Source organism: Gallinula chloropus (genome assembly GCF_964237585.1).
Source record: "Gallinula chloropus genome assembly, chromosome: 1".
In the NCBI taxonomy this organism is placed as follows: Eukaryota; Metazoa; Chordata; class Aves; order Gruiformes; family Rallidae; genus Gallinula; species Gallinula chloropus.
Genome location: NC_140085.1, coordinates 149,085,353 through 149,110,853, shown reverse-complemented (window position 1 = coordinate 149,110,853; position 25,501 = coordinate 149,085,353). Strand labels below are relative to the sequence as shown.

The following is a 25,501-nucleotide window of genomic DNA, read 5'->3' as shown; positions in this document are numbered from 1 at the left end:
CAGTACCTGTGTTTTCTCTTATGCATCATAGTCCACATCAACTAATGGGCAAAATAAAACCCAACTCTCTACAAGGAGGAAAAGTACTTTTATGTTTTTTAAAAATAATTCAAGAAATCAAAACCAAACATCCCATCACATGGACAAAGTTGTATTGTACCACCCCCAAACAAACAAAACCCCCAAGGTAGCGACACTTAAAATATTGGATGCCGTGGCACTGTTCTCCCCAGCAGCAGATTAAAACAGAGTATGGCTAAGTTGCTTAGATAAGCTTTTGTTCACCCTAGCAAAAATGAAACCAAGTATTACCACAATTAAAAACCAAACAAAACTCACCCATCTGTGGGGACCTACAGACAAAAATCCCACATTTACTTGAATGTGTAAGTATCACTGACACGGTAAAGCTTCTGGTGTCCAAGACTTCTCTTTCTGTCCTTTCATCTTGACTTGCTGTCAAGTTTTTAGAGAAGGCTTGAATAGAGTATTTAATACCAGCTAGGTGATAGAAGAGACCTAAAAACCAACTTAATTTATGAAAGAAACAAATAATTTCCATCCTGAAGAATGGATTAACCCAAGTAATAAAGGATAATACTTCTCCTCCCTGAAAGATAAAAGCAGAAGTAGTGACAGGAAATACTTTATAAAAGCTTTTAAGTAGTTTGGAAGGAATCTGGAATGCTTTTCCTTTATTTCATGAAATACTCTGAATGTTCTCTAAAGCCTATGGAAACTATCACTGAAAAGTTAGCATTTCGATCCAACGCAGTTTGTAACACAGCCAGCCTTGGTCATTTCTGGGAAAGGAGCCACAAACAGTTCCTGATAGTCCAGTCCTGGACCTGAACAAGGTCATTTACAACGTTGTCAGGGTGATTAGGAGCAGCTCCACTGGGCAAACTGAGTATTTGAAAAGTACTTGCACGGGTAAGATGCAATATTCAACACACCGTTGACAGCGGAGGGAATGGGTTCTGCTTACTGACCACAAGCTTTTGATGCTGATGAGATATATAGCCTTTAATGTGTCCCTGCCAGAAGGAGAAAAGGAGAGTGTTAGTACTGGAAGCTGCTAACACAATGCCCATCATCTCAGCTGTCCTCAGACTACAGCAAGCAAAGCTACGTGCGTATGCCCAACCGCCACTGCGCTACTGCACCTGCACTGCTACCCACTGTGGGGTGGGTCAGCTCAGAGTAAACCAGAAGGTGGAACCGCAACCACCTTTGTGTACTCGGGGTGCTGTCAGACTGAGACCCTGTTGTCAGGGCCACAACTGGTCTGATAATGTTTCCTTGAGGAGACAGAGCTCTACAGAAGTCTTTCTAAATTCAAGCTTGCTCACTTTAAAATTTGGATTTTCATTAATCACTATCCCATACCTAATACACTAAATGTCACAGTACCTCCTTTTCAGACATAGTGTTGTTAACATAGAAAGAAGTCGTCCAGTGTCCTAATCCTACCCTGTTACTCCTAGACCACACCAAATAATCTGTTTCAGAAACACACAAGTGGTTCATTTTCTTGCTGACACCGCAACGCTGCTCCAAAACCTCAGATTTATTAGAAATCTCATGTTTTCAAGCCTTTATCTATTCATGAACAGCTGAGATCTACTTAGAGTAAAAGACAAAATATGCAACAAAGCCAAAGAAACCAGGGTTTGATTTTTCTAATGTTAGAATGTCAAGAGTCTCCTACTTCAAATAATAATACTTCAAATAAATCTCTTTTGGTCCTAGTTACAATTTTTGTATTGTAAAACCAGTTATTTATGCATATATAGAAGTGTCAGCACTGGATCTGTAAAGTAAAACACAGGTTTAATTTTAGCAGATTCCTGCAGGAACTAGAAGAAGCCCTCAGGGCAAATAAAAACATTTCACTTTGGGCACAAGTGAATCAGCTTCTTTTATGGATGAAAACCTGGGATTGCTGATGTTTTTTGTAATAAACTTTTATTCTCTACCAAATTATTTTTTCCTATCTGAAGTCTGGGAGGACCAGACAAGTGCTCAGCACATACCATATATATAAGGTTAGCTAAAATGCACTGGACTTCATCAATATCAACATCGTCTACTTGCATGAATTTCAGGGCAAACAGAAAGGCATCTAGAGATAGTTGATGGGTTTTGAGTAGTAAATATCTGAAAGAAACAACAGGGAAAAAAATTCTGTTATTCAGAAACACTGAAAAACTCTGGTTCTTAGAGAAATGGCCTTTCTACAAGAAATTCACTTTAACAGAAATTCAGGACTTTCAAAGAGAACCAAGTAGCACAGACATTTCTGTATCAGTCCTCAGTGAAGCCATATAAAATCTACTTTTGCAAAAACATGGGGGGGGGTTATGCTTACACTTTCTTGAAGAGATTTCTGTATGTAATGATTTTCAACTTCTCAAGGATAAGAAAGATGCCACATCGAATAAAGAAGGTCTCATGCTTTGTCAGAGCATCATTCAATAGGAGGAGATTGCCTTCACTACAAGAATGAAGAAATGAAAACATGAGAAGGTCTCACCCAAATGATAAAAGAAATTGTCTGACTCCATAGGAATATCCCTCCTCCGCCTTCCTCAACCATCCCAAATAAACACCTGGAACTTCATACTTTTTGAACTAACACACACAAGGCAATAAAATAAATCATCATACCTCACAGCCTTTGTCACTTCAGCGAACTGCATGAGGTCATACTTTTTTAAGAGCTGAACTGTTGGCATGTGGCCCTGAAAAATAAAAGTTTCCAAGTTTTCCAGGATAAAGTCAAATGCATTTTAAATGTAATCTAGTAAGCTATAAAAACATTTCTTAGAGACAAGTGTTAAATCACTTTTTTATTTTCCTTTTGCTACAGAACAAGAGGGGAATAGAAGTATTTCTAAGACAACCCCCTCACCCCTGCCAAACACCTTGTAATAACCCCATTAACGGTAACTACCTATTTATTGTGGTTTAGGGAGTATTTCTTAATACTGGGGAACAGTTATCAGACTTCTAAAATCAAGATCCTGTGTCACAAGGCCTAGGCAGATCCAAATTTTGGGTCACAGCTGCATGATCTAATCTGCAAACAGAAGAACCATGGGAATCCCAAGCATTACTAATAATACAAGCAGCGCTTCAGCACCGTCAAGTGCGAGCTCAGCCTGTAACAGACCTTTTCCTCCCTGTCCCTTCCTGCAGAAATAAAGCCCCCCTCTCGAAAAACCAAAACCAAACAAACAGAAAAGAGAAAGTTCAAATTTAAAGAAGCAGAATTAATCCTCGTTGCTAGATCAGGTAAGAAATAACTTCTACACTAGCAAAAAGAAACTTAGGGTTTTTTCTCCCCCTGCACAGCAGAGATCAGATTGCACATTGACTTGGGGGCTTGGGTCAGACTTTAAATTTAGTTACCATCATGCTATGCTGTTGGTAACTCCTTTCCTGGTTGGAGGATTAGCTGAGAGCAGAACTCGGCTGCATGGTTACTGAGAGCTGCTAGGAATAAAAAAAATCCCATCCAAGCTATTTTAGTACAGTTTAAGGTTAGTGTTAATGTTTGGGCTCTGATTAAAAAAAGCAACAGTAAAAACAATGACCTTTATCTAGTTTCTTCAGTGTCTCTTGTACATGAGAACTGCTCCAGAAAAGCCACAGTGATTCTAGTTACTGACAGACCCACCAGTTTAAGGAACCCAGTCAAGACTGGGACAAAGTTTCTAGGAAGACTGTTAGTTTTCCTTTACCAACCCTTACATTGAGTGATCTGAAAGCAATCAGTAAAAAAGTCAGTAAATAAAAAATGAAAACCAGAAGCTGGTTATCATACCCACTACACTCCCCCTTCACCCGTGAGACACTGGCAGGGACTGGGACAAGGGAGTACTGACTAGAAAAGGGAGGGTGGTCATGAATGGGTTGGGGTGAAGGTGGAAGATGGCAACTCGCAGAAGCGGGGGGGCATCAACGTTCTCCATGGGTAACTTGGGTAATGGGGTCACGAACTGGAAACTCCAAAATCTAGTTCTTGTCCCTTCAGCTATACCCACTTAACTGTTAGTATAACCTCAGTAACTCCGGGATACACAAGTGCCAGCACAGCACATGGGAAAGGACAGGAACAAGAAGCAGAGATAGGCATATTTTTTTTTAATAGAAAAGCAAAATGATCAAATGGTAATTTCACTGATTTCCAACCCAAAATGCTCTAGTTCACACCCTCGTGACACACCTCAAATGGGCAAATGTACAAGGTGCAAACAAAAACCCCAAAGACAGCAATCCTCTCCTGTGGCAAAGCTGCTCCAACAGTCTGTTTGCACATCCCCCTTCCTTTCACCAGGCAAAAGCAGCAGACAGATTTGTACCAGTGAATCCACACATTCCCTGCCCCATCTGTGCAGCTGATCACCAGACAGGCACTACACTACATGACCTAAATTACACTGTTCAGTGCTTCTCCAAACAGTTCAAAATTATTACACAAGGAACCTCACATTGCACCTTTAGGGGGAGTGGGAGGAAGGTAAGCGGAAAGCAGGGCGGGGGGTACTGGGTTTCTCCCTGCCCCTTTCTCTTTTCCTATGTTGCTACAGGTTAGAAATCAACAATTTTGGTCTTCAAACAACAAAGTGTGCACATACTAGCTCTTATGAGGGTCAGGCACTGATAGCCTTTGACCTCCAATAAGGAAAATCCACGAACCATACTGAACATCACTTTGGTTGTCTGCCACCGAAAAAACATTTAGAAGAGTAACATTTACTCACCAACAACATTTTTACTGGCAGCAGGTAGATCAAAATCATTCTTTTGTTCTTCTGGCTTGAGCGGTGGCAGTGCTCAAAAGCAAATGACAGATACTCTTCAGCTGCAGACACAAATGTAAGTGGTAGTAATGTAAGTTAACAGCAAAGAGGATTAAAACTGTAACCCAAATTCTGTGCTCAGTGTCCATCTCTAGCTTGAACATCTGATATTTGAAATTACATATATATAAAAAAAAAGAACTATGCCAATCAAAGTCCATTAAGAAAAATGCTGTAAGAATTACTGGAGTTTTACACAAAATGCAAAGTAGTACCAGAAAAATAAAGTTCTTCAGAAAGTCAAAGAAAACTTGTCAAGGTTTGGATGTGAAAGGTAACAGTTACAAGCAGTGCTGGAATTTCAGCAACAGTACTGTGTTACTACTATAGGAGGGGAGAATCTCAACAAGTGCTCGTGAAACAGAATTCCACTTTCCAAATTCTTCAGTGGATGTAAGCTGCATCTGCTGAGCTGCAGAATCGTGGCAGTGAGATCGCACACCATGACAACATGAAAATCTCTGTTTTCACCAAGAGAGAAAAATTACAAGCCTGGCAGGCAGAAGACCCTGTTTAGAGTAACAAAACTGGCTCCAGAATAGATTTTGATCTGGGGCTTTGGTTAGCAAAGTTGTACACATCAGCTCTAGAGGCATTTCTATTACTGAGTAAGAAATCTCAGAAATGTGATTTCTGCATCTGCCAAAACCAGTGCACTGAGAAATTATTATACAGTACAGTTTGCTGAAGTTTTCCTACATGACACACAGCAACCTGAAAAGAACAAGAGTAGCCAAACCTCCTTTGTAAAATGTTTCCCAAACCCATTCTTTCAGTTGCTCATACATTTCATTATGCACACACACAATGTGTAAGACTAAAGAATCACACAGAATTGTAGGGGTTGGAAGGGACCTCCAGAGATCATTGGGTCCAACCCCCCTGCCAAAGTAGGCTCCCTAGGATAGGTCGCACAGGGAGGCATCCAGACGGGTCTTGAATATCTCCAGAGAAGGAGACTCCACCACATCCCTGGGCAGCCTGTCCCAAGGCTCTGTCACCCTCACTGTGAAAAAGTTCTTCTGCATGTTGGTGTGGAACTTCCTGTGCTCCAACTTGAGGCCATTGCCCCTTGTCCTGTCCCCACAGACCACTGAAAAGGGGCTGCCCATTTCCCCCTGTCTCCCACACTTCAGATATTTATAAACACTGATCAGATCCCCTCTCAGTCTTCTTGTCTCAAGGCTGAACAGCCCCAGTTCATTCAGCAGTTCCTCATAGGGAAAATGCTCCAGGCCCTTAATCATCTTTGTGTCCCTCTGCTGGACTCTCTCCAGGAGATCCCTGTCTTTTTTGTGCCAGGGAGCCCAGAACTGGATACAGTGAACTTCACCAACACAAATGTTTAAGAAGCACACGTACTACAATTAGAACTGTGATGCAATCTCATCTCTGATCTGACTCAGCCTGCGGGCCTTGGATCTCTCAGCACGATGTTTCCTTCAATCAATCCAAACTCAGCTGCACTTTCTACGCACATTCCCAGCCACACACACTCCACATCTGCCAGATTTCACACCAAGCAGCAAGAAATTAAAAAGAAAAAATCTTACTGGCACACAATACCTTGCTTAAAATCACTGTCAAACATGGCTTTGCGTCCAACATAGTATCTGTATGTAACTCTCTGTGCCATACTGTATTCGTCCTTCAGGTTTGAGCTGTCAATTGCTCTAATTAAGGGCTTACAGAGATGGAGCTTGTTGATCTGTTAAAGAAAAACCAACAGCATTTTCCTCAGAGAGCGATGGGTTTGACTTAGAACATGAAATACAAAGCACAGCTTACCAGACTTGAACCCTACCTTAAAATAAATTTTGAAGAGCTGATTCACAAGAAACAGCATGCCCCACTTCTTGGAATCTTCAATGCCCGCTCGACTGTCGTCAGAGAAAAGAAAAAGAAAAATCCTACCAGTACTGAACACTGTAAGAAAATAATGACTTTGTCCTCCTGGGAAATTCCTTCCATGGATATTTTACAGAGTTCTATGGTATAAACAGGTGTCTGAAAAGTCAAGGCTGAACTCCTTGTCTTAAACCATACTACCACTGGCAAAACAGAACTTGTGTTCCCACTTTAAGTTTTAAACAGCTCTGCTGCATTTTTCTCAACATAATGAAAAGATGTCACACAAAGTATCATTCATCTGCATGAGGGCTCTCAGTCCAGCCTGCAGGTAACACATACACTAGCATGGCAGTTGCTTATAATAGTCAAGGTGAAAGAAAGATTTTAAAAAAGACATTTTCTTCACTTAGGAAGCACTGAAATTGCTAGGACTGGAAACCAAAGAGCAACCTCTTGTCTATCTAACCATAATGAAGAAACTTCACAATTGAACACAACATAAAAGCGTTAATGATGGTTCCCCAAGAGATGGGTACAAAATCAGTCCCTCCCAACATCATCTGCTAGGAATGTTAAGCCCAAAGGGAGGCTTCTCCAGCTGTAGGCAACAGTCAAGAAAGAACAGGCTATAAATGAGAGGAAACCATCCTCAGAAGTGGTCATTCTTATCCATATGCAATCTTAGTAGGTGGAAAATTCTTATGTAAAGTCCATGAAGTTCTTTAACAATTTACTAGTGCAAGTTTCATAGAGGACCTTTCACTTACGTGTCACTGGCACAGACTCGAAAGCAGCTCATCAGCAGCTCTGCTGCTTTTTCCAACATGTCCCCAACTTTGCTTTTCCCTTTCTTCACCAGCTGCTGATCTGCCTGTGGTTACACAGCAAGAAACAATGTGTAATTCTGCATCCTGGTTCACTGGGTCACAAACAGTTCCCTAATACAGCACTCTATAAAGTATTATGGCACTATATTTGCTGTGCCTTCTATCTGCAAAATCTAGAAGGTAGTCAAAGAGCATAGAATAAAGGAGAAAACCCACTCAGCAAGGCTCCAGAGCACGTAGCAAACCTAATGCACAGGAGCACAGTCCTTTGAAAATAGCGCTGACCACTATTACCTTTAGTGCAACTAAGCTTAACGCAGTCCTCAGAAATCTAAATTCAGGTTCATCTGATACCTGAACTGGATCATTAACACTTCAAGTCAGGTTTCCAAAGACCAAGAGTCTGGCAAAAAAAAGGTCTTTTGAACAAAAGCAAACGAAAATGATTCCCCAGCTATGGAGTTAAGAGGTTTAGAATTTATAATTAAGCTTTTCTCTGTAGCCACAAGGATTTAATTTCTATCATAATCATAACCATAATCAACATTTTCTAGTAGTAACACACACTGCTAGGACCTGGGATTTTCAGAAGAAAAGAGTTGTCAACACATGGGAAAGATACATGAGTAGATATTTACTATGTGTTTCCTGAAAAGCTTTGTTATAAAGCTTGCGTTCTCCCTAGCTGAAGCGTAAGAAACAGAAACGCATCCTTTACTGCAGAAGTCTTCTCTGCACCTGCATCCTGTGAATATACTTGGGTTAGAAGACAGTTCAGACACTGCCAACATCACTGATCCCACCTTCCCTTTTCTCATGCATCTCAAATAAACAAATGTGCTTCGCTCAGACTGAGAATTGAGACTTACTACAGAGCAGGCACATACACACACACACACTATCCTCTGGGCAGGCATGTCGAATTTGTAGCCTTTTGTGGGTGGGTGGGCACAAGGAAGTGCTGAGGGGACAAACGTTGAAAATCCTGGACATTGTCAAACTCTAACCACATGTGAACTCTGGATTCACCTCCTCAGGTAAAGTAACTAGGAGTGAGATCACAAGCCTGCCACTTCCACTGGCCTAACAATTCTCATTAGGTCCCTACACAAGCTACTTCAATTCACTAGCCTGAGAAAAATAATGTAACTTTTCAGTGTTTCCTCTCAGCAGCAGCTGTATGGGCTCAGCAAGGGCTCCAAAGAGCACCAAGAGCAGTACACACAGCTGGGAGAGGGGAAAGGAGGCAGATGGTTAGTCATAAATTTAAACTGTTAGATTAGCTCACTTGTCTGGAATATCTCCACCCTCATAAAGACTCCACCAAATCCTGGATATAACACAAGGAAATAGTGTGTTGTGCCACCACACTACTGTATAAAGACAATACTTAATCATTTGATATGCCCTAAGCAACTGTGAGTTACATGCAGGTTCTCAGGACCTTCCTAGATCAAGCAAAATTAGGCTATGTAATAATAAAGTCTAAAATAATTGCACCATGCAAATTCTTAAAGTAATGAGACTGTTAAGCAGATCTGATTGAATGAGGTTCAACACTGCCAAGTGTAAGGTGTTGCATTTGGGCTGGAAGAATCCCAGACATAGATACAGACTGGGAGAAGGGCTACTCTCAAGGAGCTGAGAAGGACCTGGGGGTTCTGATAGATGAGAAACTTAACATGAGCCAGCAGCGTGCTCTTGCAGCTCACAAGGCCAATGGTATCCTGGGCTCCATCAGAAGAGGGGTGGCCAGCAGGGACAAGGAGGTGATTGTCCCTCTCTACTCTGCCCTTGTGAGGCCCCATCTGGAGTACTGTGTTCAGATCTGGGGGCACCAATACAAGAAAGATGTGGAACTGTTGGAGAGGGTTCAGAGGAGGCCACAAAGATGATTAGAGGGCTGGAGCACCTCCCCTATAAAGAGAGGCTGAGGGAGCTGGGCTTGTTCAACCCAGAGAAGAGAAGGCTGTGGGGGGACCTCATTACAGCCTTCCAGTCCCTGAAGGGAGCATACAAACAGGAGGGGAACCAGCTTTTTAAAAGGGTAGATAATGGCAGGACAAGGGGCAATGGACTGAAGCTAAAGGAGGGAAGGTTTAGATTAGATGTTAGGGGGAAGTTCTTTACAGAGAGAGTGGTGAGGTGCTGGAACAGGCTGCCCAGAGAGGTGGTCGATTCCCCGTCCCTGGAGGTGTTCAAGGCCAGGTTGGATAGGGCCCTGGGCAACCTTGTGTAGATCCAGGCCTGGAGGTTGGTGGCCCTGCCAGTGGCAGAGGGGTTGGAACTCTATGATCCTTGGGGTCCCTTCCAACCCAGACCATTCTATGATTCTAAGATCTACTTACATTATTAGCAAAAATTCGAAGATCGAGGGCTACAGCATACATAATAGGCAATGCCCTGGAAAAGTAAAACATAGTATACTTAGTATATGCAAATCATGCAATAAGTTAAGAAATGAAACACAAGCATTTTTTTCCTAGTTGATCATAAAACTAGAAAAGTATATATTGATCTTAAAAAAACTAAAGATGATTTTTTTTAAAGGAAAGATCTTCAAAATTGCAGCATTTCAAAAATTGTATACTGGAGGAAGAACTAATTCAGACACATTTTTCACAGTAGAGTTAATAAAATACAATCTCACCTTGAACAAATTATTCACATGTTTACTTATGGACCTTTCTATGTAACTAAGCTTAGATGTTTAGTTCACACTTTCACACCTAAAAAACTCAAACAGGCAGCAAAAATAATTAGGCTGTATCTAAGTATCACTGGGGATAAATAAAAACTACAGGCATAATTGTACTATGGTATTATGACAGCAAAAAACAAGAGTATAATTTCTAGCTGCTCTCTATGACGTACTCACCAGTTTTCCTCTTTATGTGCCTGAAACGCTCGCAGAAAAGATGTATTGCATTTAGGAGAATTTCAAATGCTATTAAGTGAGCACAGATAAAAACCCCAGCAGTTGTATGGTACCACATATCACTACAGCAAAGGGCAGAAACCAACAAAGCAGCAAGTACAAGAGGAGTCAGGATGCAAACACAGCCACACACTCCAGCAGCAGCGGTGAGAAACACTGGTTGCTTGGAGAGAAGGCAGCAGCTTGCTTTATCAGTATCTTCCCCTCCAGCCCAGTACAAACTGGGATGTGTATTAATGATTTGAGGGTCTCCTACACTCCATGAGAAACTAACTTTCTATTGCAGAGCCAAGCAACAGATCCCTTCTTAATGCTACAGAAGACTGAAAGAAGAGTGTACTTCCTTGCTTAAGAAGCTAAACAGCTCAAGTGTGTTTGGAAGCAGACCCCATTCTATTACTTTTTAAAAGGGGTAGTGAACTTATTCCAATAGAAGTCGTACAGGTAAACTGAAAACAATATACAAGATTCATGGAAAAGGATATTGGACAATAACTGTTTGGCATTTGTAAGCCTCTATGAAGTCGTGGTTTCCAACAGCGTAAGTACACCTGGCAAAGAAAAAAATGCTTTAGTGCATCAGAAAATACACCAGCAAGGCAATTTTTTGTCATTTTAAACTATAAAGCACTATGCCTGTTATTAAAGAGAGACACAGAAATATGATTAGAAACGTTCCTTAAAAAATGGCACAAGTATTCTAACACAGCATTAAGCCTGATGATTGCAGAAAACAGGTCCAAGAGAAGAACAGGGTTTTGTTTATATAATATTTACAGTACCAACCATATTAGGCTAATGCTTCTTGAAACTGTCACCAAAGTTAGCACAAATCAAAAAAGTTTCCATGACCATTGAAAGTGAACTGAAGACTGTGTTAATGTAGAAATTTTTTTTTAATAAAAGCTCACAGAATTACCTAGGTCCTAGAGCTGACTTGAGAGGATTTTTATGAATCAAATTCCACTTAAAATATTTATTTCCTTTACTTATTTCATTCTGAATTTTCATGTAAATGCAGAGCAAAGGAAACAGCACGCACTGAAACCAAGGCTGCGTCAACGACTATGTCATTGGGAACCTGATGATTATGTCCTAGGGAACCTGTTTTAGCAGGGGGGTTGGACCAAATGATCTCTTGGGGTCCTTTCCAACCCCTATCATTCTGTGATTCTGTGACTATATGCAGATGACCACTAGGTACACAAAGCAAACTCTACGTAGAGAAGAAAGAAAACTCATTAAATTTCCTGCAGTTATTTATAAGTAATAAACACCAAGTTTTCAGATCTAAGCCCTTCTAACTAAGTAAACTTAAAGATACCCTTCCCCATCCCCACTAGATGCCTCACAACTTACTTCACATTCCTAGTGCACCTTTACCTTAAGTGGGCTGCAAACATTTCATCATAGGGTGGCTCCAAAACTTGTTGGCACTTCTCCTCTGGAGATGGAAGCTAAGCACAGAATAAATCAACAAAGCATTAAAGGACCATCCAGTGCACCAGAAACAGAACATCATGCAGGTGTTTCATCATGGCAGTTTTATGCATACGTGCTTTTGCCATCTATCAGAACCTTAAGTTCTATTCACCATCACATCCAGTGTAATAAATTGCTAGTTCCCATTCTGTCACCAGAACCTGATGAGAGCCAGCCTTAAAACAAGCACTGCATACAGCACAAACACAGGGGCTACCCGCTGCTTTGCTCTTTGTAGTCACTTCCACTGTGCCATGTTGCTGTGTAGACCTGTCCAGAAGGGACTTTCAAGACTGTATCTATCCAGAAAAGAATTCAAAGTGCAACACAAAACACCATACAGAAGAAGGGGGGGGGAAGGAAAAAAGGAAATATGTAATATCCTTGTAAGAAGAAAAAGGAAACAAACCTGGAAAGGAATCCTGCTCTACCCTGTGAAACAGATTTCTGAGGTTTTTCTCCAATGGAGAAGTACCCATAAATAGAGCTTAAAAAATTGAAAGCAAAACAAAAGAAAGGCAAAACCCAGATTCTCACCTGTAGCCTTGGGTTGGCGACATGTGGATGTTTAAATGATACCAATTCTGCACAAAACTGCCCATCTCTGCTGTCAATAGCTTCTTGTACCTACCAAATAAAACAGCAACCTTATAGAATAAAATCCAGCTACAGCCCTAAAACATATTTACACAACTGCAGAAGCCACCTTCTTGTTACCACTGGTCATCCACATCCACCCCAACCAAATGTGAGTTTTTAAAGGTTTAAAACTGAAAAAGGTATCAGGGAGAAGGTAGGGTAAACACTATTGGTTGGGGCTTTTTTCCCTTATTTGCAGGACACAGTCAAACCAGGGAATCCCCAAACAACTTAGATGGGTTTAGCATTGTAAAACAGCAGTTGTGAAACAGATTGAGTGGCACTTTTTAAAATTCTGGTTGGACTCATGGGCATCAAACATCTGAGAAGGGGTTAAAAAAAAAACTCTCTGAGTGACACTTAAAACCAACAACAGATAGATTAAACGTGTAGCTAACCTTCTAAAGGCAATGTCTGATACTAGTCTAGAATCTGTATAGAACACTTTTGGAAACCTGTCAAGACTGTAAATGTTACACGGACAATGGTTTAATTCTGCTTCCTGCTAAAGATAATGCCTTGTAAAAAACAGCCTGAGCAACTCATTGCAATGTCAAGCTGAAATAATTTTCAGTTGTGGCAGTTTCCCACTGTTTGTGCTTTATTTGTCACAATTTTGTGTTCTGACAGGAGAAAAAAAAATCTTTTTTGCTATGCAGAAAGCTCACATCAAATGTGAAAACTCATAGACTAAAATGGTAAAAGAAGCAGCAAGAGAGGGAAAATCAACTGCTTAAACTCTTCAAAGGACTGCTGGTGGTGGTGGTGGTTGGGGGGGGTTGTTCAAGTAAAGGAGAGATAATTTTGGTTTTTGGAAGTGATTTTTCTTTCACCAGACTGTTAACTCAGGGAGATGCTAATTTTCAGAGCAGATCAGTGCCTGACATAACTCAGCCACTCCAGTTTTTGAGACTACAAACCAATTACTCTCTTTTTTGGTGCCTTTCATTCAACTGACTTGTCTGAAAGGGAGTAAAATGGTAACAATGCCAAAAATACGACGGTTCAGGGAGAAGCAGTAAGAGTGGTCATCCTAAGAGCTTGACACCGAAAGCTCAGTCCAGCTGGTGTGCTGGTAACCATGACGCTGCCCCTCCATGCCCCACACACCGCGTGTCTGCTTCTGTACTTCTTAAGCCCCTGTATTTCTTGAACCCCTGTGCCGCATTTCTTCCTGCACACACAAGCAACCCCACAACCTTGGTACTTACAGATAAACTACTTGGCTGTCTGTTGTATCAGCCAGGCTTCTCACTAATTCCAGGTACACATCCCTGGCACACAGCCGATACGCTTAACGCAGACTTAAGACGTGTATTTGTTTACATCACGGACTCTACGTTTGTTTCTTAAACACGGTAACACATTCACAGCAAAGGAAAAAAACCCCACAGCGCCAGCAAGTGATAATAAACCCCCCAGACAAGCCCAGCTGCTTACTTGCTGCAAGTACTGGTTGATGGTGATGTGCGCCATTCAAACGCCAGCAGAAGAGGCGGGAGTCCCAGGCAAAAGGCAGCCGCGGCACATCCTGCAACACGAACAGGCGCTTAAGGGCAGGGCAGAGCGACAGCATCCCGCACGGGCCGCCCGCCGCACGCCGAGGGAACGCGGGGTGACTTCCCCCAACCCCGGGCCAGGAGGCGGCGGCCGCTGCCGGCCTAGGGGCCGCCGAGGCAGCGGAGCGCGGTGTAAACGCACACTGCCCGCCGGGGGAAACTGCGTGCGGGGGGAGAAACCCCGGCGCAGAGGCCCCGGGGCGCGCAGGGAGCCCGGAGTGGGGGGCGAAAGCGGGGGGCAGACAGCAGAAGAGGCAGGAGGGAGGTGGAGGGAGGCGGCGGCCGGCCCCGCGCGCACACGGCCGCCTCGCCCACCCACGCCGCTCCCGCACTGGCACCGCACGTCCCCGGCGGCCCCGGGAGGCCCTGCGGCAGCGCAAGCCCACCCTCAGGTACCGGCGCGGCGCTCCCCAGGAGCCCACACGGCACTCACAGCGCTTCCGGCAACCGCCACCGCACTTCCGAGACCCGGCCAGGCACGTGACACACCGGATCGCTCCCACCGCCCGTCGGACGACGGGGAACGTCACGTGACATTGCCCAACTCCGCCCCCCCCACAATCGCTGTTGCTGCTGCCGCCGCCGCGCCTCTTCCCCGCCCACGGAGGCGAGGCTTTGCCGCAGTAGCCAATAGGGAAGCGCGACGGGCGGGGCCGAGGGCGTGCGTCGGGGATAAACCTCGTGCGTTGGGGCGTGCCGCACGCTCGCGGGCCGCCGCGGTGGTTGTTGTTACCGGCATGGCGGAAGCTGCGGGGTTCGGCCCGTCTCCTCGCCTTGGGGAGAGGGCGGGCGGGCGGGCGGCAGCCGGCAGCCTCCGCAAGCCCCGGGCTCTGTGACACCCGTGTGAGGGGCGCCCCGTGCCGCTTCCTCTCCGTCCCGCCTACCGGCGCGCGCGCGCTTCGGAGCCTCGCTGCCGTGAGGGGCGCGGGGCCGTGCCTGTGAGCCCGCGCCCGAGGGGCTAAGTCGGCCCCTTCGCTCCCGAAGCCGTTGCTCTCGGAGGCGCGTAAAGCTCCCTGCCCGGACGGGCTGCTCTCCGGCGGGCGTGAGGCCCGGCCGTGCCCCCGCTGCGTTAGGGGTTGCCGGTGACCAGGACGCGGGCGGCCTCGGAGCCTGGTGGCTCTCCTGAGTGGGAAACATGTGCCGGGGGGGGGGGAAACGCGGTTGCTCCTTGGCTTCTGCCTTGGCTCGCTGCCGCTTTGCGCCGGTGCCAACAAGTAAGGAGGAAGCGCAGGGGCTGCGGGGCGATGGCGGGGAGCTGCCGCCGCCTGCTCGGCTCCGCTGGGGCTGCCCCGGCCGTCGGCGGGCGCGGGAGCCATCTTGTGAGCGGGGCCGGCGCTGCCCGCACGCCCGAGCGCTGGGGGGCCGCCAGGATCCGGGCAGGGGCACAGACCCAGACCCGCAGCCGAGCTGGGCGGGGCGGACGGCGAGCCGGCCGCCGAGGAGCTCCGGGGAAGGAGGAGGCGGACGGCTGCCGGTGACTCCCGGCCCGGCGGCACTTGGCAGCCACCCGCGGGCAGGGCCGGGAAGCCGGCGCGGTGGGGGAGGGCGGCTGGGTGGCGGCGGAGGAGAAGGAGGAGGAGGAGGGGAGCGGAGGCGGGGACCAGCCGGCTCCGGCCCAGCCCAGCGCCTTGCCCCGGCCGGACACGGCGCCCGGGGCGGAGATGGCGGACGAGCCCCAGAAGAAGCCGCACTTGTCGGCCTTGGTGGGGCACACCAACGGGCTCACCAAGCCCGCCTCGCTGGCCGCCGCCACCCGCGCCGGAGGAGGGGGAGGGGGAAGCGCGACCGCCTCCTCCAAGAAACTCGTGATCAAGAACTTCAGAGGTGGGTGCGGGCCGGGCCGGGCCCGCTGCCTCGGCAGGTGCGCCCTGCCCCGCCGCCCGGCCCTGTCCCGACCTTTGTTTACCGTGGGCCCGGCTACTCCCCGCCCCTTCCCCGCGGCAGGCAGGGAGGCAGCGTTGGGGCCGAGCCGCCTGGCGGCAGGGGGTGGGGGGCCCGCCGCTGTCACCCCCCCACCCCCATTCCCCGCCGCTTTATCTGTGCGAGGGGAGGCTGCGGCTGGGCTGATAACGCTCCCGGCTGCCGTCACCATCCCGCCGTGAGGGCTTGTGGGGACACGCGTGGGGTTCCGTGCGCGGGGGCAGCGGGAGGAGCGAGCGCAGCGGCGGTTCGCGCCCTGTGGTAGGAAGCGGGCAGAGAGCCAGCGTAGTGTCAAAACTCATTACAGCAAGGGGAGGGCTGCCTTGCTGAACGTAACACGGAGGGTAAAACACAGCGACCCTGTGGCCCCGAGGCCGCCGGCGAGGTCGCGGTGCCGGCTCTGCCCTGGCCGGGCAGGGTCCATGGTCCGGCCCCAGTGTTCGTGCAGGGCCGGCCGAGGGTCAAATGCACCCTGCGAAAAGGTGTCATCGCCTTGGGCGGTGTTAGCAGCCCTCTCCTTCCTGGCGTTAAACGATGAAGCACAGCGTGGCTTGTCCGAACTTAGGGAAGCAGGGTGGGAAGGGTTGCTCCAGACTCTCACTCGGGTGTTGGTTTTCAACTCCCGGTCTCTTCCTTCACAGAGAGACCCAAATTACCAGATAATTACACTCAGGACACCTGGCAAAAACTTCATGAAGCAGTAGGAGCCATACAGAGTAGCGTTTCTATTAAATACAACCTTGAAGAGCTCTACCAGGTAAGGCATGTGGGATTCAGGGTTTTTTCCTTTTCAGTTTAACAGAAATAAAAACTGCTTTGGGATTTTCACAGAGCTACGTCTTTAACATAAGGTGTTTTGATGTGTTAGAAGCCGATTATATTTTCTGAACTGTTTGCTCCAGCAGAGTTGTTTCTAGTCAGTTGGCGGTTTTAGATAACAGTTCCTTGGAGAGTTACCAGGATCTGGGCCTGTGAAAAAGCAGCTTATGTTGGGAGACATGGAAAGCTGTGCCTGGGCAGAATTGAGATTTAAGTCTCAATCTCTCCAATGCAGTGCCTACCTGAGATGCTGAAAATGGGATGCTGCTCTTGTTATACAGATACATATGACTATTTCTCTCTTGTATGTGTTTTGGTCTCTTGCGAATAGTAATATTGAAATACTTGTTATTATTAGATAATAACAATTAGACTTCAGTATTGGTACCCTTCGGGGAATTAAAAAAAGAATCTTGTTTGAGCAGGCAGCAAACCATCAGTTTGTCAGTTTATCTGTGGTTCAGAGGACTGTTACATTTTCATAACAATCAGGATCTTGACTCTTTTGTTAAAATGGTGAAAAAGTAACCCCTACTGGAGCAGGGGCTAGGGAGCGTAGAACAGAGAAATGCTCCTGAACCATTTATTCCTTTTTACTTTCCCCATTTATATGTGATCTAGTTCTATACTATTTTAGAGGTATGTGTTTTGAGGTTCTTAACTGAAGTAGTAATTTGTTACAGTGATCAAGTTGTAAAAAAAAAAAAAACAACCTACTGATGTGCAAAGTTGTGCTTCAGTTCATTATGAGCTTTTTGTGGGTGCAGGTGTTCAATCAGCTGATGTGCATGTCATTGCCAGATCAGGATGTAGACTCACCTAAAATTTTCAGCTGAGGTAGGTTTGATGTTGTCTGTAAAATTCAGAATGTGAGAGGAGAGAGCCCACAGTCCATGTTGGGTCCATGCTCAAGAAAATCCAGATGAAATTGCAAGCTGTCTGTACTTGTTTCTATGCTTAATTAGGGTATATAATACATTGTCTAAAATGGTTGATTATATGAATGCATGTAAACTTAATATAACTTATTCCCTTTTAATAGATAACCTGACTGTGATATATTCATCTATTAATACTTGAAGGTTTGCAGAGTTTGAATTACGTAATACATGTTATGGTTTTAAGCTCAGCTTTTGAAAAATGTTGCTTTTTTATGTGTAGCTATCCCCTTCCTTCCTTCCCCCCCCCAAAAAAAAAACCCCTCAAAACAACCTGCAGATGCTTTGAGAATTACCTAAGGTGTTTTCAGAAGCTCAGAAGTGAGACTGTAGTGATATTGCTATGAAATTGCCAGGGTAGAGACTTACGTGTTTGGCAGAAGAGGAGGAGACCGATATCAGGTAAACTGTGAAGGGAGAATTGTACCTCTTGCTTTTTCTGTTTGCTTGCTTATTTATAAAAACTCTGCAAGGCCAGCCTAATAATCTGCAAGGCAGCGGTGCAGATCAGCAAGATTCCTGCACAGTTGTGGTCGGTGTGCCTCTGCATAGATAGGTACTTACTTTCCTGCCAAAGGAATAAAAGATGAAGTTCAGCATCCATTGGAAACCTGATCTGTACTTACAGATCATTTTAACTGCCTGTTGGTGAGCACCAAGTCATGCACAGGGGAAAATTTCTCCCTGTGCATCAGTCCTTACTATGAGGGCTTTCTTTGCTTGGGTTTTTTTTGGGTTTTTTTTAGTCTTTAGGTGACGTTATGGGAGGAAGTGAGAGGCCTGCTGGAGTTCGCTGCGGTGAGCGGGGCTGGTGTACCAGCCTGCTTCTGAACTCTCCTGATTTATTTCATTTGGCCCAGTGGCTCAGCAGAACTGAAGAACAATGACAAGGCTTTGTGGGAGCCCAAAGGGTAGTCCTTTCCAGGCATTAGAGGCGGTGTGGGAGCAGGCATTAAGGTGCTTGGCAGAGACGTAGTCAGTGAGCAATGGGAGGGTGGCAGCCAATTTTTTGTGACTAAAATAGAAATGATGTCTGGGATTGGTGGTAGATTGCACAGATTTTGATAGAAGGAGCTTATAACTTGATGGGATAGAGAAAGTGGGGCAGGGCAAAGAATTGCCAAGTGAGGAATGAGTGATAAAAATAACGGGAAAAGAAAATTCCCTCTGCAACAAGGTCCTAAATAATCTGAAATGGGGCAGTACTGCCCTTCTGGAGGGTGTAGGGTAGGGTGGTGTAGTAGTCAAAGGAAAAAAATTGTGAGAGTCCTGACCAGACTTTTATTTGGATGGATGGATAGGAAAGGCTGTGTCTTAGGAGACATAACAAACTACTTGAAAAATGATTTTGTGTGAATGCTCTTTGCTGCAGATGTCAGTTACCTGTGTTTAGAACAGATGAAAAATGTAATGTAGGTACTGATAGTGCCATTTGTTTGCTTTCTTTAATATTGTATCAAAATCAAGGAATCCACAGTAGGTGTGCATGTAAATAAAGCTGCATCAGGTAGGTTAGAATTACCACATGAGAGGCAGCAAAACTTCTGAATGAAACAAAAGGTGAAGGAGGAAATAACTGCATTTCATCCCCTCCCCTCAAAAAAAACCAAACTCAGAAACAGCTAGTAGAGGCAGCACTGAGGTGATACAGCTGCAGTTTGAAATACACTTCAAGCCAGCAATGTTGCCCAAAGAAGCAGCCCTGCTTTCCCCCTCACCTCCCTGTAAGCCCAAGCACTTGCTAGCCTGTGTGTTTGGTGGGGGGCTCTTAAACTCAGAGCAAAGAACATCTACTAATGCTTTGTCAAAGAGTTTCCTGCTGGCATTAGGCTCTGTGACATTTCATATTACAAAGAAATGACACACCAGAAAAGCTGAAATTTAGGGAAAACTGAGCAAAGGCTGAGCGCAGCTTTTGTTTGAGTTCACTGATGCTATCAGAAAATTCATCAGCAGAACATGACACCACAAATCCTCTGGAGCAAAGGAAAACATTTCCTGGATGAGTTTTAGTTGCCCAGGTGAAGTAGTGCTTTAAATCTTCGGCAGTGCTCTCTGTCGTATTGCCTTGTAGCATAAAGGCAGCAGAGGTGAAGTTAGAGACAGCTGCTTTTTTAGTTCTGAAAAATCTTGTCCAACTCCTTTGGATAACTTTGTGTGAAGCACTGAATGGCTGAAAATACTTACTGTAAACTTTACAGTGCTCACAGAACTTTTGGCTGTCTTCACTGTTTCAGATGCTATGGTCTATTAATAAAATAATTTGTTGAAATAGAGCACACAAGTTAAAATAAAGTGTGGCTGGAACGAAGTCTAAATATAGGCAGTGGTATCAAGCAGGGCTGTGTTGTTTTTCTTTGGCATTCTCATTGAGTTTCTTGTGAGGAAAAAATGTTAGTGAAAGACAATGGAATTACTGAATAGCTGAACAGCAATATTCTAGAGATGGCCAGAGCTGGCTCAGTGTAGTCTAGGTCAGCTGCATAACAACTTGATTTACATTAATTTACTGACCATAAGTACATTTGGTTTTGGGCAGAATCAGTGGTTTTAGTCCACTATGAATAAATGCTTTACTAAATCCCATGAGGTCCCAATAAATCAATTCAAGTCTTTATTTAACAGTTAAGATGGATTTTTGTTGTGTTGGGGTTTTTTTTTTTTTGAAATTATTTTTTCCTCTCAGTTGACATGGTGTGTGAATCAATGGAAATATTCAGAAAGATACAAGTTAATAAAATGACAGGAAAGCAGGTGTATTCAATTACCATTTAGAGTGGTTGAAGTGTCTACTTTAAAGTTCTTAAGAATTAAAATAAATGTTATGATTGCATCCCTCCAAAAACAATATGTGTGTGCTGGAGGATGTACAAAAGGGACCTTCAGGAAGAGTTCTGCTGCTGCTGTTTGGGGGATGGAAATTCTAGTGATGTTTAACAGCACATCTGAAGTATAACCCACATGGTGATGGTAGGCCTTGTTTGTACATGCAATCTAGCAGTAAGAAGGGACCCAATTCAGGAAGGAATAGTGAAACCTTAATTTTTCTGCATAGTTTGAATGGTTTAATTTTGATGGGTTTGGGTTTTTTGGTGCACAGTTTGGACAGATAACGTTGATGTTTGTTTTTTGTTTTTCTTTGATGCTGGCCATGATTACACAAGCACAAAATTTTGAGGTTTTTCTTTTGGTCTCATTCATAATCTCTTCTTGTGTTTTAGGCTGTTGAAAATCTCTGTTCTTACAAAGTCTCTGCTACACTGTACAAACAGCTTCGACAAGTCTGTGAAGATCATGTGAAAGCACAAATCCTTCAATTTAGAGAATATCCTTTTTCTTGTGTGCAGAAACGGTTAGAAGGGTTAGTTAAAAATCATTATTTTTAAAAACAGCACTTTGTAAAAGTGACACCAGTAATTGCCAGTGTGTTCAAGAGGGTCTTGGTTGACTACATGTCTTGAAATCAAGTGTAAGCGATTTTAGTCATCTAGGTGAATAATTTTTGTGTACCAATAAATAGTATGCTAGTAACAATTTACTTATTTTAATAGGAATGCAAATTTTGCACTTATTATAGAAAATTTCCATAGCACTATGAGCTTTAACAGCAGGTGTGGATTTTTATGGCAGTAGAGATGCTTACAGTAGTTTGTGTTTTTTTTTAAATCACTGCAGTAGTTTTCAACAACAATTTAAATTCTTCTGTAAAAGAATTCTCAAACAGAAAGTACACCTGTTTGAGCAATCATAACACCTGGTCAGCAGTGACGTGTCATGGAGGCATTCAGTGAGCCCTTTGTGTGTCTCGTGTACCTTGGGAAGCTCTTGGGAAAGAGCTCTAAATTCAGGAGAACTTGGGACACGCAGTAACCTGAAGCTTCGTGGTAAATATTTTTCTGAGGTTATGTTGCCAGGCTTTTCTTCTGGCTGAACTGGCCACACATGTGTCTGTGGACACTTGGCTGCAGCCAGACCTGGTTTCTGAATCCTGTTGTGCTTTGCCTCCTGAAACTGGGTTTTTTGTGGTAGTTCTGTTCTGTGTAATAGCCAAGGCGTTGTGATGGCTCAGGTCAGTAGAGTCTGTGCCCACCTGGCTGTCCCTCCTTTCCTGGAAGGTGACTTTGCAAACTGATGCTGGAGAGTGCTGTACTGAAGAGATACCATAGTACTTTGGGTGTGAGAAGTGTTTTTTAGGTCTCTGTAGGTAGTTTGTTAGCAGAGAATGATAGGCTAAAATAGAAAGAAGCCAGGAATTTGGGCTCAGGAAAAAAACCTGCAGGGGCTGGGGCCCAGAAAAAAAAAACAAAACTCTACTTTCCTGATAGATGCTTTAAGTGTGCTTTGGATTTTGACTCTCAGTTTCTTAGTTGACTGCATTCCTCAGGTAGATACCTGCACATATAAAGAAGGTATTTTTTTCCCCTTCCCTGTTAGCTGACCAAGTCCCAGCATGGTTTTGTTTTTTTTGGGGGATTTTTTTTTTGTTACATTGATGCATGTAAAATCACATACATTAGTCTGTACAGTAGTCTCTTAAACATCATTGATCTCTGAGCACTAAATCTTCCAGTGTGCTTTAAACCAGTACAATCAACCAAAATTTTGCATCCCTGGCTTTTCGGTCTTCAGACAGTCTTCCAAAAAGATGTTTTAAAATCAGGGGTTTAAAACTTTGCTTACCCCTATCTCCCAGCAGAACTAGTGCTTTGGAGAGTTCAGAATTTTATATTTTACAGGTTTCCTGCTTTATTTCCCAAGGACATGAGATGAGAAAGAACAGATTTGGCCAGAGAGAAGTTGGGAGATGATGCTGTGCAGGAAAGGAAGATAAAGCTATGTCTAGATTTACTCATACGATACACTAGAATTCTGAAAGCATACGTAACATCTGGAGCTGTTGTGCAGTGAAGGAACCGACATAGTTTACTCAGGGAGACCGGGAGATGTATATGAAAGGAGTGGTATTTGGATTTGTTGAGGATTATTTGGAACTGTAACTGCATTTAGGAGATTAGGGTCACTCCCGTTGCGCACAGTGTGAGCTCGTTAAACAAAATAAACCTTCCTATCCCCCTCACCTCGGGCCCTGACAGGGCTGTTTTTGACACGAGTAGGATTTCTTGTTTAAATCTGTATCAGAGTTATGCAGTACAGCCACTAGATGGTATTACTGAAGAGCAGTGAGTGCTACTCCTTGAAAAAGATAGGGAGGCCTTTTGGAGCACTGCCAGCCCCTGGGCTGGGCAGAAGCTCTGCAATTAACCCTTTATCCCTGGGCAGTAGCTGTAATATCAGAATATCCATGGAGCAGCTTTGCTTAGTGGCTGGCAAAGATCGTCTCCAGAATCTGGCCTCAAAAGGTACTGGCAAGCTAGTTTTCCTTAATAGGTGCTGTACAGATTCTCTGGATAGTCTTTTATTTTTAAAGAAGATAAATAAATGCTGGCAAGATCATTGCAGACAAATGGTAAGTTGAATGTTTGTTCAGAATACATATCCTCGAGGTGTGAAATCTGGCAAAAAGGAGTTTGTAACGGTTTTAGCTTGGGACTGTGTTGCACCTCCTCCTCCAAGTTTCAGCATGGCTTTTTCCTTATGCTATCTGGGGGTGGTTTTGTTGTTGAAAACTTATGTTCTGTTGACTCTGACTTTGGTAGCTTTCATATGAAGCTGAAATATCAATCAAGTATATTGACATGTGTATTCTGTGGTTGGAAAGAAAAACTAACTGGGCTGAAATGGAAGAATCCATGATCTTTGCTTTTTATATAGCTAAAAGAACTAGGTTCATTTATGCCTTTCTTCTTTTTTTTTTTTCCTTTTTTTCCTGGCAAAGCAGAGATGATTATCCTGACTATAGGCCTAAGAAACAGGAAGGTTAAAGAATTGAAACTCTTTTCTGTCTGCCTTTCTTGTCTCCTACCTCCATGATGAATTATGCTACAGGGAAAAAAAATCCTCTCTCAAAGATACTCTGTGTGAATTGTCCCCTTAAGGATGCGTTATTATAGCTCTAAACCAGCCTTTTACAATGAGTTTTCATTTTATTGTCACTTAGCTGTGGCTAAAGATGTCCCAAATTGTTGTATTTCTATTTTCATTCCTTGAATCTACCCCTCTCCCTGATGGGGATGGGCAGAGGTACATGATTTTTATCCAAAATGTCAAAAGCATTATGGACCCTATGCAAAACAAATTCAATACTCTGGTGAGGATATGGTTGAAGTTTATTGCTTTGAAATTGTAATTAGACTGGACCTGTGTTTTTATAAAGGCTTTTACTATGAACTTTGTTCATTTTATTTTTGAGTATTCTTTTTTCCCGTTTTTCTTTTTTATCCTCAAAGCAGCAACCTGTAGCAAACGGCTTTCTTGCCCATGGGCTGAGCTAGCACTTAAGGTATTTAAGGAAAAAAAAAATCAGCCTCACTGCTGTTTTACTTTAATATGCTTGGTCAGAAACTGTGTCAGCTTGAGAATTGCTCCAGAAGTAATGAAACCTTTTAGGGAGTAGTAGGTGGACCGCTGTGGATAGAAGTCTCTGCAGCTGGCTTAGGGGGCCAGTTAGTTACTGACATCCTGATTTACCCTAATGCTAAACTGAAAGCTGGGCAGCCTTCTTGTGAGCGAGGCTAGAAATGGGTTTTGAATGTGAAAGAATAATAGGTAAAAAAACCACCTCCCTCTCCATTTTTTAATTAAAAAAAGATAATAGATTTTGATACCTTTTTCTGCTGTTAGTATTAATGTATCTCTATTTTCCTCATGAATTTTGGCAGCTGAGATTCGTTATGAAAAGATCTGTTGCACAGTTTATTACTGCCTCTGCTTAAAGCTTTTTTTTTAAAAAGTGAAAACCATGGCAACATGCTATTTCAGGGTGTTTATTGAATGCCTTGGTGGTACTGCTTGAATGGCATGTGTATTTCAACAGCACTAAACTAATAACAGGCTAATTAAGCTATTTAGTTAATGGTTATGAATTTGAGAACTGTCTTGGATGTACTTGGCAATACTGCTTAGTAATAGTAGTGACATCAGTAAGTTACATACCAGTGGCTGTATAAGTCACCATAGAAGTTGAAAACACATAGATTAGTAATTAATTAGTAATTAAGACACATGCCTATGTGATACAGTTTTTTAGAAGTTGCTTTATAATTTCAAATGCCATAAAACGGTGAAGAGAAAAAGATTCTCTTTATGTATTTTCAGATTATGATCAGAAGCATTTTTTTATTCTTGGATCGTACATATGTACTTCAGAATTCAATGCTTCCTTCTATATGGTAGGTATCCATGTAAGTATTCCTCAAACATTTAAAGTTTGAACATCCTGTTACATTTGCAAAGATTGAAAATTACATTTGACATTAACATTTGACCTGTGCAATAGGTCTCTAAAATGTGTTAACTTATGGAAATATGTGTGTCAGCTTATAGATGTGTCTTTTCCTCCTTCCCCAGAAATATTCATTGAAGAGTGAGGGCAAAAGAAGAAAAAGGTCCATAATCATATTATTAAAAGTCAAGGTGTATATATATATATACATATATACACACATCTGTAGTTGTCACAGCTTGGGTGAGGATGGCAGTGCGGAAAACCTCCTTGTGCTGCTGCCTCTGTGCCTCAGCGCTGGCCCAGCATTAGTTGAGG

At 43.8% G+C, this 25,501-nt stretch overlaps 2 protein-coding genes across 2 annotated transcripts in view; one reads left to right on the top strand and one right to left on the bottom strand.

Moving 5' to 3' along the window:
- Positions 1-69: 69 nt before the first annotated feature.
- PCID2 (PCI domain containing 2) lies at positions 70-14,114 on the bottom strand. The gene is made up of 14 exons (XM_084262729.1): positions 14,046-14,114; positions 12,504-12,593; positions 11,868-11,941; positions 10,970-11,035; positions 10,425-10,466; positions 9,895-9,949; positions 7,487-7,590; positions 6,673-6,748; positions 6,435-6,576; positions 4,770-4,870; positions 2,671-2,744; positions 2,372-2,497; positions 2,037-2,160; positions 70-1,037 (listed from the first exon to the last, which is right to left on the bottom strand). The coding sequence occupies exons 1-14, from the start codon at positions 14,079-14,081 to the stop codon at positions 948-950; spliced, it is 1,200 nt and encodes a 399-aa protein (XP_084118855.1). The 5' UTR covers positions 14,082-14,114; the 3' UTR covers positions 70-947.
- A 1,711-nt stretch (positions 14,115-15,825) lies between these two features.
- The window catches only part of CUL4A (cullin 4A), a gene marked incomplete at its 5' end in the record, with an annotated part of 34,579 nt that continues 24,903 nt past the window's right edge, over positions 15,826-25,501 (top strand). The window contains 5 exons of the mRNA XM_084276444.1: positions 15,826-15,988; positions 16,726-16,841; positions 21,063-21,180; positions 23,241-23,308; positions 25,057-25,130. Of these exons, the coding sequence (XP_084132570.1) occupies positions 15,826-15,988; positions 16,726-16,841; positions 21,063-21,180; positions 23,241-23,308; positions 25,057-25,130 (539 nt within the window). The remainder of the gene's footprint in view (positions 15,989-16,725; positions 16,842-21,062; positions 21,181-23,240; positions 23,309-25,056; positions 25,131-25,501) is intronic.

Bases quoted from the DNA above. Each gene is read 5' to 3' on its own strand.
- PCID2 (XM_084262729.1), bottom strand. From the start codon at position 14,081: ATGGCGCACATCACCATCAACCAGTACTTGCAGCAA. The intron at 6,749-7,486 runs GTAAGTGAAAGG...CTCTGACGACAG, and splicing joins CGAGTCTGTGCCAGTGACAC to TCGAGCGGGCATTGAAGATT. The intron at 2,161-2,371 runs GTAAGCATAACC...TGTTTCTTTCAG, and splicing joins AGAAATCTCTTCAAGAAAGT to ATATTTACTACTCAAAACCC.